Source organism: Babylonia areolata, chromosome 11 (genome assembly GCF_041734735.1).
Source record: "Babylonia areolata isolate BAREFJ2019XMU chromosome 11, ASM4173473v1, whole genome shotgun sequence".
NCBI classification, from domain to species: Eukaryota; Metazoa; Mollusca; class Gastropoda; order Neogastropoda; family Buccinidae; genus Babylonia; species Babylonia areolata.
Window position 1 is genome coordinate 20,907,203 of NC_134886.1, and position 13,570 is coordinate 20,920,772.

The following is a 13,570-nucleotide window of genomic DNA, read 5'->3' on the forward strand; positions in this document are numbered from 1 at the left end:
CCTATCAAAGTCAGACTGTACTTAAACTAGAAATCATGTGGATTTCAGGAAGTGTAACATAGCTTTGATTGACTCATTTGAAGATCATGTCAGCAGTCAGCATTGGAAGAACCACCACAAAGACAGGCTTTGCAGATGACCTAAAATGTCTGGCACGCAGTGAGCAAGAACACATCATTTAAATATCAGTAAATTACTTAAAAAATGAAACTTGGTTAAAACATCACCTGAATCTTTTGTAAACAAATTTCTAAGATTTTGTGTTACCTTTTGTGGATTCTAAAAATGGAAGAGAATGGTGGGAGATTACAATGTAGATGAAAATGTTAGGAATTTAAATCCCAAAGAATCAAAGCAGATTAATCAGTTTTCAGATTTTTTCAAACTATGCATATTTATTTTGGTAAAATAAAAGAAGTTGAAATGTTAGGTAATTATAGGTATCATTTTTGGCTCTTTTCTCCTTAAAACTGCCAAAAACTGAAAGTAAGAGCGTTTAACTATTGAAATTTATCAGTCATAAATGTTACTGACGAAAAAATGTATGTCTAGGGGGACAGAGGACGCCTACACCAGCATTGTGGAGGACGCTGCCAATGCCAGCACCCAGGACACCACAGCCAGTGGGTTCCAGACAGATGGGGCCACCGACACCGACAGGTGAGGTATTCCTATCAAAATTGGACTGTACTTTGACTAAAAATCATGTGGATTTCAGTAAGTGTAAGATAGCTTTGACTAACTTGAGTGACTCACGAGCAGTCAGCATTGGAAGAACCACCACCACAAACACACACTTTGCAGATGACCTTAAATGTCTGGCAGGCGGTGAGCAAGAACTCATTGTACAAGTGTGTAACTAATTTAGAAAATGAAACTGGGATAAAGCATGACCTGAATCTTTCGAAAACAAAATTGGAGGATTTTGACCCAACTTTGGCAGATTCTATATATGGAATAGAATGGTGGGAGATTACAGAAAAGTTGAAAATGTTTAGAATTTTTATGTAAGATTTTTTAAACCAATGGATATTTATCTTGGCAAAATAAAAGGAAATAAATTGTGAAGTAATATTGATAGGTATAATTTTTGGCAGGTTTTTCCTTGAAACTGTCAAAGACAAAATTAAGTGGGTTTTAACTATTGAAATGAAGTATGTGTCAAATGTTACTGATGAAAAAATTTATGTCCAGAGGGACAGAGGTCGTCGACACGACACCGCTGCTGCCAGTGGGTTCGAGACAGATGGAGCCTCCGACGCCGACAGGTGAGGCATTACTATCTAAATGAGACTATACTTTAAACCAGAAATGATGTGGATTTCAGGAAGTGTAACATAGCTTTGACTCACTTGAAAATTATATCAGTCAGCATGGGAAGAACTAGCACAAACGTAGGCTCTGCAGATGACATTAAATTTCTGGCAGGTAGCCAACAGGAACTCGTGATACAAGTGTATGTAATCCATTAAAAAAAATGAAACAACATGCATACTTACATCTTAAAATGCTGAATCAGAAGGAAATGTCGTGATTCTGCCATGGCACTTCCTGATGATGAACAGCAAGAAATAAGTCGCCAAATACAGAAATGGGTGCTAAGGACAGTGATACGGACCTGTGAACTCCTTACTGAGCTATGTTAGTGACCAGTTCGCCATGGAATGCAACTGGTGTGATGGAGACATTTGCAATTTAGTGATGCTTGCAACCTCTGTGGGATGAAAATCAAAAGTGAATGATGTTTCTAGAGAAAACAGATATATTAGGAAATGTCAAAAATGAACGCTAGCAAATGCAATTACATGCCAACTGTTACCAGAAGACATAAAATGATGCACTAGTTGGCAAAATGATCCAATATGCAGCACTGTGTACCAATAATGTTTTAGCATAACTTGTTTTGTAAACTCAACCATTGGCTTCATTTGATATGTTTTTATTTGAAAAAAAAACCCTCTCCCTTTCCCAAGATCCCAGAAAGCCCTGACACCATGTTTAAATACTTTGATTGACAGACTGTCTTAAATGTATCTGACCATTTGTATGTGGTCATGTTATCAGGGATCTGTGACGTCAACAAACATGCCACAGGACTTCAAGAGGCCTCTGAAAAAGCTAAGTTGACCCTCCCTTATCTCTCCATTATCTTTGTCTTGTCTGTCCCAGTGTGTGCGCGTGTGTGTCCGTCCATTTGTCTGTCTCTCCCTGAATGGTTGCCCTGAGTGGATGTGTGCACCGAGTTCAGCATGGTGTTGAGTTTAACCCTAACCCTCTAACCACCACTAACAACCTAACCCTGACCCTTCCTAACCCTAACACACTGCACAGTATGGATGCAGTGTGTGTGTGTGTGTGTGTGTGTGTGTGTGTGTGTGTGGATTGTGAAGAACAAATAACTGCGGCGCGAATGCCTTGAGTTTCCTTGTTTTCAGGCAGACCATTGAGGTACAGCGCCATGACTGGGGTCATAACCAGAGCTGAGCAGGACACCACCAGCAGGATCCAGGATCATGGGGCCACCACTGCTTTAGGGTTTAACCCGAAGCTTTATAATAACAAATACAGAACACATTTTAACGATTATATATATATTTTAAAGTGTATCAAAGTGAATCTTGAAGGCCTTTCCTCTCTCGTTTTATATTGTGGTTGTTCTAGTATGATTTTGTGTGTGCAGATATCCATTTGTCCAGAAAATATATTTTAGTGCAAATTACCTGACTAATGTTTGTAATGAACAAGTTGAAAATGTGACAAAAAAAACACTGATTTCAAAACAGCATGTCACTAAAAATACATAAAATGGGAAAACATCACGTGTTTTGTATTCTTTATTCATTTCACTTTCAGAAAATATATACTTTTATGGGTCTTTCTCCAATAACAAAGAGCACATAATTTTTTGAAAATTTATACCCATTTTTTGTGGAAGAAACCCAGGCAAATAGATTTCACTTAAATTTTATTTTCCTGGCAGTGAAAGGGTTAACATGAGTATGTGTGTGTGCGGAGGGGCGGTGGGGGGGCGGGGGGTTAGTCTATCGTCAGCTATTGGGAATTCTTATTTGACTAGTTTTAATCTCTTCTTATGTTGCGCATGATGATTTTATGCTAGTGTTTACAACGAGCCTGTGATTGCACAACTTAATTTCCATGTGGATTAATAAAGTGTTTTGGATTGGATTGGATTTGATTTGACTTTTCATAATGTGATCATTGGTCAATCGTCACCATATAAACTGTAAACCGCTTGCCTTTTCACCTCCACCCCCCAGCCCCCACCCCCACGCCCCCACCCCCCATCCCGCCCCCCCTTTTCTGTTCTGTTCTTCAATCCTCATGGTTGGTTTCTGTGTAACCAAAAAATTGTCAGTAACTTGTAATAACTCGTTTGCGTCGGTGTATGTATTACCTACAGTCTTATCCAGTCGGTGACTAATCAGGCCCTAAATCAGAGAGGCACGTGGGTCCGGTGTGAGATCAGTTCAGTGCAGTTACTCAAGGAGGCGTCACAGCGTTCGGACAAATCCATACGCTACGCTACAGCTGCTAAGCAGATGCCTGACCAGCAGCGTAACACAACGCGCTTAGTCAGGCCTTGAGAAATTTTTTTTTTTTTTTTTAAAGGAGGCATTGTGAGAGATAAAATAACAAAACATGCAATTCTGTGTAACTGCTAAAGACAACATGTAATTTTGTATTTACAGTTAGCAAAACCTGTACTACACTTCTCTCTGTATATGCCTTTATATTTGTACTGAAAAGACTAAAATGATAGATTTCTGACGATGATGATGATGATGATGATATGGATACTAATATAGCGCCTATCCTCGGCCAGAGACCATGTTCTAAACACGGACGGAGTCATTTGCACAACAGGCTGCCTACCTGGGTAGAACCGACGGACAGCCGCCTTTGTATTTGTATTTGCATTTCTCATTTTTTTTGACACGGCAGATTTCCCTGTGTGAAATTCGGGCTGCTCTCCCCAGGGAGAGCGCGTCGCTACATTGAGAGCGCCACCCTTTTTTTTTTTTTTTTTTTTTTTCTTTCTTTTTTTTTTCCTGCGTGCAGTTTTTTTTATTTGGTTTTCCTATTGAAGTGAATTTTTCTACAGAATTTTGCCAGAGACAACCCTTTTGTTGCTGTGGATTCTTTTACGTGCTCTAAGTGCTGCTGCACACGGGACCTCGGTTTATCGTCTCATCCGAATGACTAGCGTCCAGACCACCACTCAAGGTCTAGTGGAGGGGGAGAAAATACCGGCGACTGAGCCGTGAATCCAATTAGCGCGCTCAGATTCTCTCGCTTTCAAGGCGGACGCGTTACCTCTAGGACATCGCTCCACATTGGGCGTTCATCATTCGTTTTGTGTGTCATTCAGTCAGGTTTCAGACACGCACGCACGCACGCACGCACGCACTCTATCAGACATGTAACGTTTTACGTGTATGACTATTGTTGTTTTACGCCCGCCTTGTTGGCAACCATACTCCGTTTTAGGGGGTGTGCATGCTGTGTATGTTCTTTGTTTCCATAACCCACCGAGCTTTGACATGGATTTCAGGACCTTTGACGTGTGTATTTGATCTTCTGAGTGCGTTCACACCCGAAGGGTTTTAGGCACTGGTGCAGGTCTGCACATGCTGATCTGTGAGATAGGGAAAAATGGCCACCAGCCACCAGATGCCATGGGGATCGAACTCAGGAAACTCGGGCCGAGCATCTAGCGCTCTGACCATTTGTCCACAGAATCCGTCGTGGTTATAGCTGTGATGAGGAAGCAACTAATGAGTGAAAATGATGTAAACACTGGGCTTTTTCTTTTCAGATAATGGACGTTGAAATGAAATCAGAAGAATAGCGCGATTTTTTTTTTTTTTTTTTTTTTTTTTTTTTTTTTGCGAAGGAGGCATGTATGTCGGGAGGTGGTGGATGTGGGACGGGGGGAGATGGAGATGGGGGGGGGGGGAGGTCGCTCGGTGGGTCATATTTGTTTAGATACTATTTAACTGTTCAACAGCACACAGAAGTTACAAATACAAGCAAAGACGAGAGGTCATCAACAAGCTGAAAGCCTATACTGAGTTCAACATTGTACTTCAATTTTAAGGTGACACCTGATGTTATTTCAATTTATCTGAAAATGTAATATTATCTCACCAGATTTTTTTTTTTTTTTTTTTTTTACATGATAATTGATGTGTATGTGGTGATCAGGGAAGGGGTGTGTCATTTACTCATTAACATTTTCTCTTTGATATTTGCTGGCGGGCATTTTGAACCGAAAGAGAATTTTCTGTTTTGGTTGAAGCACACAATAAAGTGTTTTGAACTGAATGGAAATGAATCCTATCGGTGAGAGGGGGGTGGGCGGGGGATGCGGGGGTAGGGGGGTCATGATCTGTTCCAGCACCTGGCCCTGAAGCAGAGCGCCACAAAGGCCAGGGCGTGGAACACGACGGACAGCACCACCAGACTGACGTAGTTCCGCAGGCAGTTCTCGCTGCCCAGGTGGAAGTACCTCAGGACCTCAGCCCCTTCCTGGAACAGACATCCAGACCCGTTGCCGTCAGACCGGCAAGCGATGCGCTCCACCTCGTTCCACTGGTTGACCATCAGCAGCTCGTTGGTGTGCCGGAACCAGGACACGAACCCCACCCACTGCAGCCAGTCCGGGATGGAGCCCACGTTCACCAGGAAGCCGCTGACAAGCAGCAAGGGGAAGGTGATGGCGTTGGACCACCAGGCGGCCACCCTCACCTCCCCGCCCGTCACCGTGGACACGGCCAGGCCGAACGCCATGGACACACTGGCGGCCAGACAGCAGATCCCCACAGCCGTGAGGAAGTTTGAGGTGTGCCGGACCAGCCCCACGATCCAGTAGTCCACGCTGATCGTGAAGAGCGGCACGCGGAGCATCCAGGGCAGGCCCATCAGGACGGCGGTCAGGTAGAAGACGTCCAGGCGGTAGAGCCGGTCGTGGTGGTCCCGCAGCACGATGGGGACCCACTTCGGAAAGACGCTGACGAAGGTGTGGGTGGTGGTGCAGCAGACGACGCTGGTGATCAGGAACAGGGCTCCGTTGACGTTCAGCACATGGCTCTGTGTGTAGCCAGTCCAGTCCAGTCTGGCCCGGTCAGTCAGTCAGCACGTGAGGCACGGCGGAGACACAGTATGGAAAGCATGTGGAAAATAATAATAATAATAATAATAATAATAATAATAATAATGGTATGTATATAGCGCTGAATCTTGTGCAGAGACAAATCAAAGCGCTTTCGCACCAGTCATTCACACGCATGCATAACTCTAAAACTGTAGAAACTAAAGACAAGGAAGGGCAGGCAAGGGAGGCTATTTTGGGAAGAGGTGTTTTTTTAAGGCCAGACTTGAAAGAGCTGAGAGTGGAGACTTGACGAAGCGAAAGAGGAAGTTCATTCCAATCGCAAGGTCCAGAGACAGAGAAAGAACGGCGGCCAACAGTCGAGTGTTTGAATCTGGGTATGCGTAAACAGATACAAGACGGGAGAGGGTTGACTTTTCTTCTTCTATTATTCTTCTTCTTCTTCCTTCGTGGGCTGCAACTCCTTCACTCGCATGTCACGAGTGGGATTTTACGTGTATAACCGCTTTTTACCCCGCCATGTCGGCAGCCATACCCAGTTTTCGGGGGTGTGCATGCTGGGTATGTTCTTGTTTCTATAACCCACCGAACGCTGACATGGATTACAGGATCTTTCACGTGCATAACTGATCTTCTGTGTGCGTATACACACAAAGGGGGTTCAGGCACAGGCAGTTCTGCACATATTTTGACCTGGGAGACCAGAAAAATCCCCACCCTTTACCCACCAGACGCCGTTACCGAGATTCGAACCCCGGACCCTCAGATTAAAAGTCCAGTGCTTTAACCACTCGGCTATTGCGCCCGTCATGATCAACTTATGAAACATGAATGGAGGAAGAAGAGGAAGAGACTGTTCAGCAGGACAGTCAAAAGGAAGGAGGGAAAGGACAGAGTGGACACAGACACTGCTTTTCTCTTTGTTTCTTTCAAGATTAAAATAATTATATTGAAGAAAAACAGAGAGAAGACAGGCTCATCAAAGGCCAAACACTATTTGTATTTGTATTTATTTTTATCACATCAGATTTCTCTGTGTGAAATTCGGGGTGCTCTCCCAAGGGAGAGCGCGTCGCTACACTACACTGCCAGGAACAACCCTTTTGTTGCAGTGGGTTCTTTTACGTGCGCTAAATGCATGCTGCACACGGGAATTCGGTTAATCGTCTCATCCGAATGACTAGCGTTGTGGTGGACATAAGAAAAAAACAGCAAAGAAGGGCTAGTTCGGGATGAACAAACAAAACGAGAAAGAACAGGACACGAAATACAAACGAAGAAGAAGTTGAATCGCAAAAGTTTGAACACAGTATATCTTAAAAAACAAACAAACAAACAAAAAAACTTGCCATCAGTTCCATCATCCCAACCCTCCACGACTGACATCAAATAATTAAAAACAAAAATACAGACAAGAAAGAATATCAACAGCAATATATACAATGCCGACAAACGACGTCACCACCACCACCACTGACAACAACAGTGTCACATGTCAGTGTTTTTGCACGCGGCGGCGAGTGTGTGCAACTCAGTGACACAGCGAGACTGATACAAACACATACATACTGTCACTTAAGAAAGGAGAGTGTTACATGTCAGAGTATGTCGGCAAGTTGGGAAAAGGTCAGATGGAAGATCTGATAATTGAGTTCTACATAGGGGTGTCAGGTAGATTCGGATCTATAATTGTAGTGTGGAACCATGTTTGTTGTGTGTTTCCGTCTCCCCTGCTGGGAGAGTTCATTGTGAGGGGACTTGCGGGAAGGGCTTCCGGTTTTAAACTTCGAGGCAGAAGGACACTTCTCTTCCTTGGATCGCGGGAGTCCAAAGCTTGTGTTGCCAGTCAGAGGCATCGGTTTCTTTTTTATTGTTGGATTTAGTGCTGTAAAAGTTGGTTTCATGTTGATTTGTTGCTGGAGATTCTTGTGGGTTTTGTGCTGTACTGGAGTGATTTTGCTGTCGTGCGAAGTGCCTTGTTATCGAACAGGACTTTGTTTTTTTTTAGTTCGGGAGTTCGTCATTTATATTTATAGTACAAGCCATCCAGGGATTGCCTGAAGATCTTGAGTTAAGCGGAGTGCTAATCTCATATTATTGTTGACTGGTCTAGAGTGGGCCAAGTCAGGAGACTGCAGAATCAATGTAGTCGAAATTCTTTCTTCTGGAGTGTTAGATCCAGGATGTAGTCGACTGTGAGTTTCCCAGTACAAGTTCTGGTTGCTGGAGTGCGGGTCGACAGGTTACTGGTTTTGGAGCCAGTTCAGTTGCTGACGGTTGAAGTCGTGATTTCTGCTGAGTCCAGTAGTGGATCTGTAGATAATCTCACCAGACAGCCTGATCTGTGTGACTGTTCGGCGGTCTGATCTGATAACCTGGCGTGACTGGCTGGTGGGCGGACTGTGTTGACGCTACTTACGGACAACCAGGGACGACGTGGGAGGCTGTTTCGCTGACTGGAGAGGAGGACCTGCATGTGTACTTCACTTCGACAACTGTGCGCCGCATCGTGAAGATGAGTCATTAGATTTTATCCCCCCCGGACATTAACACTTACCTGGTCGGCAATGATGAGTGCGGCCGCGAGTTGCTAGACTTTTATTTGTTTTATGAATGTTGGGGAAAAAGGGAAGGGTTAAAAGAAAGGAAACGATTCAATAAATGTTCTAAAGATTAAAATTTGGTGTGGTCACCCTTTTTTGGAAGTTGTTTGTATAAATGTTGTCTTGTTACACGTTTTCATTTAGTACCGGATAAGTAAAATTAATACAGGTTAAGTAAACCACCCCTAAAATTGTTAGGACAATTTTGCATAAGCTCTTTTGTGTAAACCAATACCCCAGACTACTATTGTATTAAAAGAGTTTGTGACAAACAGAAAACAGCAACAACAACAACAACAAATACACCACCATTTCATCCCCCTCCCCCCCCCCCCCCATAAGCGATAACACTCAAATATAGAGTCGATAATCTAACAAAATGTCTACAATCACGGGGTGTGACAGGACCTTAAACAAAATCCATCATCATCATCATCATCATCATAATACACCACCACCATTTTTTTTCAGTTTTCAGTAGCTCAAGGAGGCGTCACTGCGTTCGGACAAATCCATATACGCTACACCACATCTGCCAAGCAGATGCCTGACCAGCAGCGTAACCCAACGCACTTAGTCAGGCCTTGAGAAAAAAAGAAGAAAAAAAAAGGTGAATAAATAATTGATAAGCGTACATAGATAAAAAGGTGAATAAATAATTGATAAGCGTACATAGATAAACAAATAAATAAATAAATAATTACAATATAAAAAAGGTAGTAGTAATAATAATACTACTAATAATAATAAATAAATAAATAAGACAACAATGATGATAAATAAGCAAATAAATGTAAAACATGAAGACAAACTATGCTGAAGACAAACCTGAGAAAGAGAAATCCAACGAAGAGACTTGTGGCGAAGCAGTTGAAAAACAGCCACCTCCTCTCCCGCTTACCCACGGTCCAGAAACGCCACACGTTGCCCTTCACCTGTTCCCACCACGACGCCGGACGACGCACGCTGCTGAGAAGCATCTGCTGGATCTCGTGTGTCTGTGTCACGCCGTCACGTGTCAACGTCTGGATGCAAGTCAGCATCTCCTGGGCGTAGCTCGTCTTGAGGAAAGCTTCGCTGATCGCCTTTGCCTGTGTTGGGAAAACCCGAAAAACGATAGTGACAATGTGATGAGAGCTGGACAGTACAAGGTCTTCACAGATGAAGCCCCCCTCAGCCAAGTGTTTCGGCCCTTAACTCCTTACATCATCACTCCACAACCACCATTCACACCACCATCATCATCATCATGGTCGTCGTTTTCAACATCTCAAAGTCTAACTCCAAGCCAACAACAACTGTAACTGGAGAAGGAGGGCGCAACTGCAGTCCAGTGCAGCCATGCGAATCTCGTCAGTTCGCATAATAGCTTTGCAAAGAAGGAACACGACGATACAAACTTTGAAAATTTACAGAACGCTCCTGGCTTTAGAAAAGAGGGCACACAAGACACAAACCTAAAACCCAGCGCCAGTGTTTTAGTCTTGTCTGTCCGTGGACCCCAGAGGGCTCAACGTTTGGCTGATATCACACTGACATAAGCTTACAGTTGTACCAACAGCAAAAAAAGTGAGAGCTGTATGATCAAAGCTTCTCCGCAGCAGTTTAGTATTTCGTGAAGGACTATGACCCTCAGATTTGGAGGCACGACTGCACAAGCTCTTTGTGCTGAAGCTTTGGGGAGGGGGGCGAAGGGGTTTGGGGAGGGGGCGGGGGTGGGGGGGGGCGGCTAGTTGGCCTTTTGGAACCATATCAACCCTGACTGTTTTAAAGCTCTCTTAGCTGAGAGAATAACTTATTATGCAAGAACCTCTCCATTGTATATCAAACTCCAGCCCAGACAGCCGGGACAGCAGTGCGTTTCCTCTGCTGTTCTGATGGTCATAGTCGCACATGACTGGCTTTTATATGATTATACATCATACTACTGTGGACCAAACATTGGTACCATGAGAGGGGTGGTGAGGGTGGGGGTCTCCAGGAGGAAGTCAGCAGGGTTGAGGTGCTGCGGATTCACGTGCCCCAGAGAGGAGAAGAACGCTAGGGCCTCGGAGCTGGTGCCCATGAAGGCCGTGTGTCCCTCCATCAGTAGCAACACCTGGCAGGTACACACCGAAGAAAAAGGATAATAACGCTCGTCGTCATCGTCATCGTCATCATCACTATCATCATCGTCACCATTTTCGTCACCATCTTCGTCCTCACCATTAACAGCAAAAACTGGCAGGTACATACAGATGAAAAAAGGATAATAGCAGTCGTCGTCATCGTCATCCTCAACATCATCATCTCCACCTCCTTCACTATCGTCATTATAATCATCATCATCATCATCATCATCATCATCACCAACAGCATCATCATCACCGTCACGGTCTTCGTCATCAACATTAAAAGCAACAACTGGCAAGTAAACACACACACACACACACACACACACAGAGGACAATAACTCTCGTCATCAAGTCGTCATCGTTGTCGTCGTCGTCGCTATCGTTGCCATTCTGATCATCATCACTGTACCCAAGCAAGTGGCGCGTTCCTCCATCAGCAGCAACATGTGTTGGATATTCACCAATCCAATGGATGAAAACAATCAGCAACATCTGCTGGATATTCACCAATCCAATGGATGAAAACAATCAGCAACATCTGTTGGATATTCACAAATCCAATGGATGAAAACAATCAGCAACACCTGTTGGATATTCACCAATCCAATGGATGAAAACAATCAGCAACATCTGTTGGATATTCACCAATCCAAAGGATTAAAACAATCAGCAACATCTGTTGGATATTCACCAATCCAATGGATGAAAACAATCAGCAACATCTGTTGGATATTCACCAATCCAATGGATGAAAACACTCAGCAACATGTGTTGGATATTCACCAATCCAATGGATGAAAACAATCAGCAACATCTGTTGGATATTCACCAACCCAATGGATGAAAACAATCAGCAACATGTGTTGGATATTCACCAACCCAATGGATGAAAACAATCAGCAACATGTGTTGGATATTCACCAACCCAATGGATGAAAACAATCAGCAACATGTGTTGGATATTCACCAATCCAATGGATGAAAACAATCAGCAACATGTGTTGGATATTCACCAATCCAATGGATGAAAACAATCGGCAACATCTGTTGGATATTCACCAATCCAATGGATGAAAACAATCAGCAACATGTGTTGGATATTCACCAATCCAATGGATGAAAACAATCAGCAACATGTGTTGGATATTCACAAATCCAATGGATGAAAACAATCGTCGTTATCATCATCATCATCACCACAGCCATCACATCGTCAGTCTCATCACCACCGTGGACCCCCAAATTACACATGCAATGTCAATAACTCTGTTGGGGTGCAATTCTGTCGGTCCAGACGCGCGTACTCTATGATATTAACTAAAGCGAATAACATTGTATATCCGATGATAACATTGTATATCCTTTTTTTTCTTTTTTTTTTCTTTTTTTTTCTCTCTCTCTCTCCGGCAAACGTTTAACAAATTCTCTTTCAAAGTCTTTAAGAGATTTTTTTTTTTTTACAATAGTATTATTCTATCTTGTATCTTGCGTCATCACCACTGGCCTTATCTCTTTTCGCTATTTTTGTTGTTTTATCGTCTGTCACGTATCTGACTTTCCAAACTGAGAACAGTACAATAGTGGTCTGGTGTGTAAAGCGTCCAGTTGGAAAAAGCGAGTGTCCCTGGTTCGACTCACTGAAGGACTGAAATCTGGGTGCTAGTATTTCGGGTAAGTCAATAAACCAAGGTCCGTTTTGCAGCATGGTCTACATGCGCATGTATTATTATTCTTCTTCTTCGTTCGTGGGCTGCAACTCCCACGTTCACTCGTATGTACACAAGTGGACTTTTGCAAAACAAAACAAACACAATACAATAGGACAGAATAAGAATAAAATAAAATATAATATAAACAAATCAAAATAAGAATTTTTTTTTTAATTTCAAAACAAAAAATTCCACATTTCACCTTATGGAAGCAGCTAAAGACGTGTGCCTGCGAGGAGGTCCACCACCACCACCACCACCAGGACCAGGACCAGGACCAGGAGGAAGGGTGCAGGACGCTGCAGATGACGGTGTGCTGGCGCTCGGCCAGGGTCCGCAGGGCGCGGAGCGTGTCCCGTGCCGTGGCGGGGTCCAGATCCCAGGTGGGGTCGTCGCACAGCACCAAGGGCCGGTTGGACAGCAGCTCACAGGCCATAGCCAGCCGCTTCCTCTCTCCTCCAGAAATGCCTTTCTTCGTGTCTAGGCTCACACGCGCGAGCGCGCACACACACACACACACACACACACACACACACACATCGTACGAGAGCGCCCACCCACACACACACTCACATCGGACACGAGCGCGCGCGCGCGCGCACACACACACACACACACACACATCGGACACGAGCGCGCGCATACACACACACACACACCGTACGAGAGGGCCCACACACACACACACTCACATCGGACACGAGCCCGCGCGCGCGCACACACACACACACACACATCGTACGAGAGGGCCCACCCACACACACACTCACATCGGACACGAGCCCGCGCGCGCGCACACACGCACACACACACACACACACATCTTACGAGAGCGCCCACCCACACACACACTCACATCGGACACGAGCGCGCGCATACACACACACACACACACACACACACATCGTACGAGAGCGCCCACCCACACACACACTCACATCGGACACGAGCGCGCGCGCGCACACACACACACACACACACACACACACATCGTACGAGAGCGCCCACCCA

General features: G+C 44.4%; 1 protein-coding gene across 1 annotated transcript; it reads right to left on the minus strand.

The window, feature by feature from the left end:
• Nucleotides 1-5,403: 5,403 nt before the first annotated feature.
• Nucleotides 5,404-12,995, minus strand: LOC143287168 (protein white-like). The gene is made up of 4 exons (XM_076595112.1): nucleotides 12,762-12,995; nucleotides 10,685-10,834; nucleotides 9,565-9,827; nucleotides 5,404-6,136 (listed from the first exon to the last, which is right to left on the minus strand). Exons 1-4 carry the CDS (start codon nucleotides 12,993-12,995, stop codon nucleotides 5,404-5,406), a joined length of 1,380 nt encoding a protein of 459 aa, XP_076451227.1.
• Between the last annotated feature and the right edge of the window lie 575 nt (nucleotides 12,996-13,570).

Excerpts from the sequence above, each read along its gene's own strand:
- LOC143287168 (XM_076595112.1), bottom strand. The coding sequence starts at position 12,995 with ATGGCCTGTGAGCTGCTGTCCAACCGGCCCTTGGTGCTGTGCGACGAC. Across the intron at positions 10,835-12,761 it reads TCTTTAGCTGCTTCCATAAG|GTGTTGCTACTGATGGAGGG; the intron begins GTGAAATGTGGA and ends TGTACCTGCCAG. Across the intron at positions 6,137-9,564 it reads GTTGGATTTCTCTTTCTCAG|ACTGGACTGGACTGGCTACA; the intron begins GTTTGTCTTCAG and ends TGACCGGGCCAG.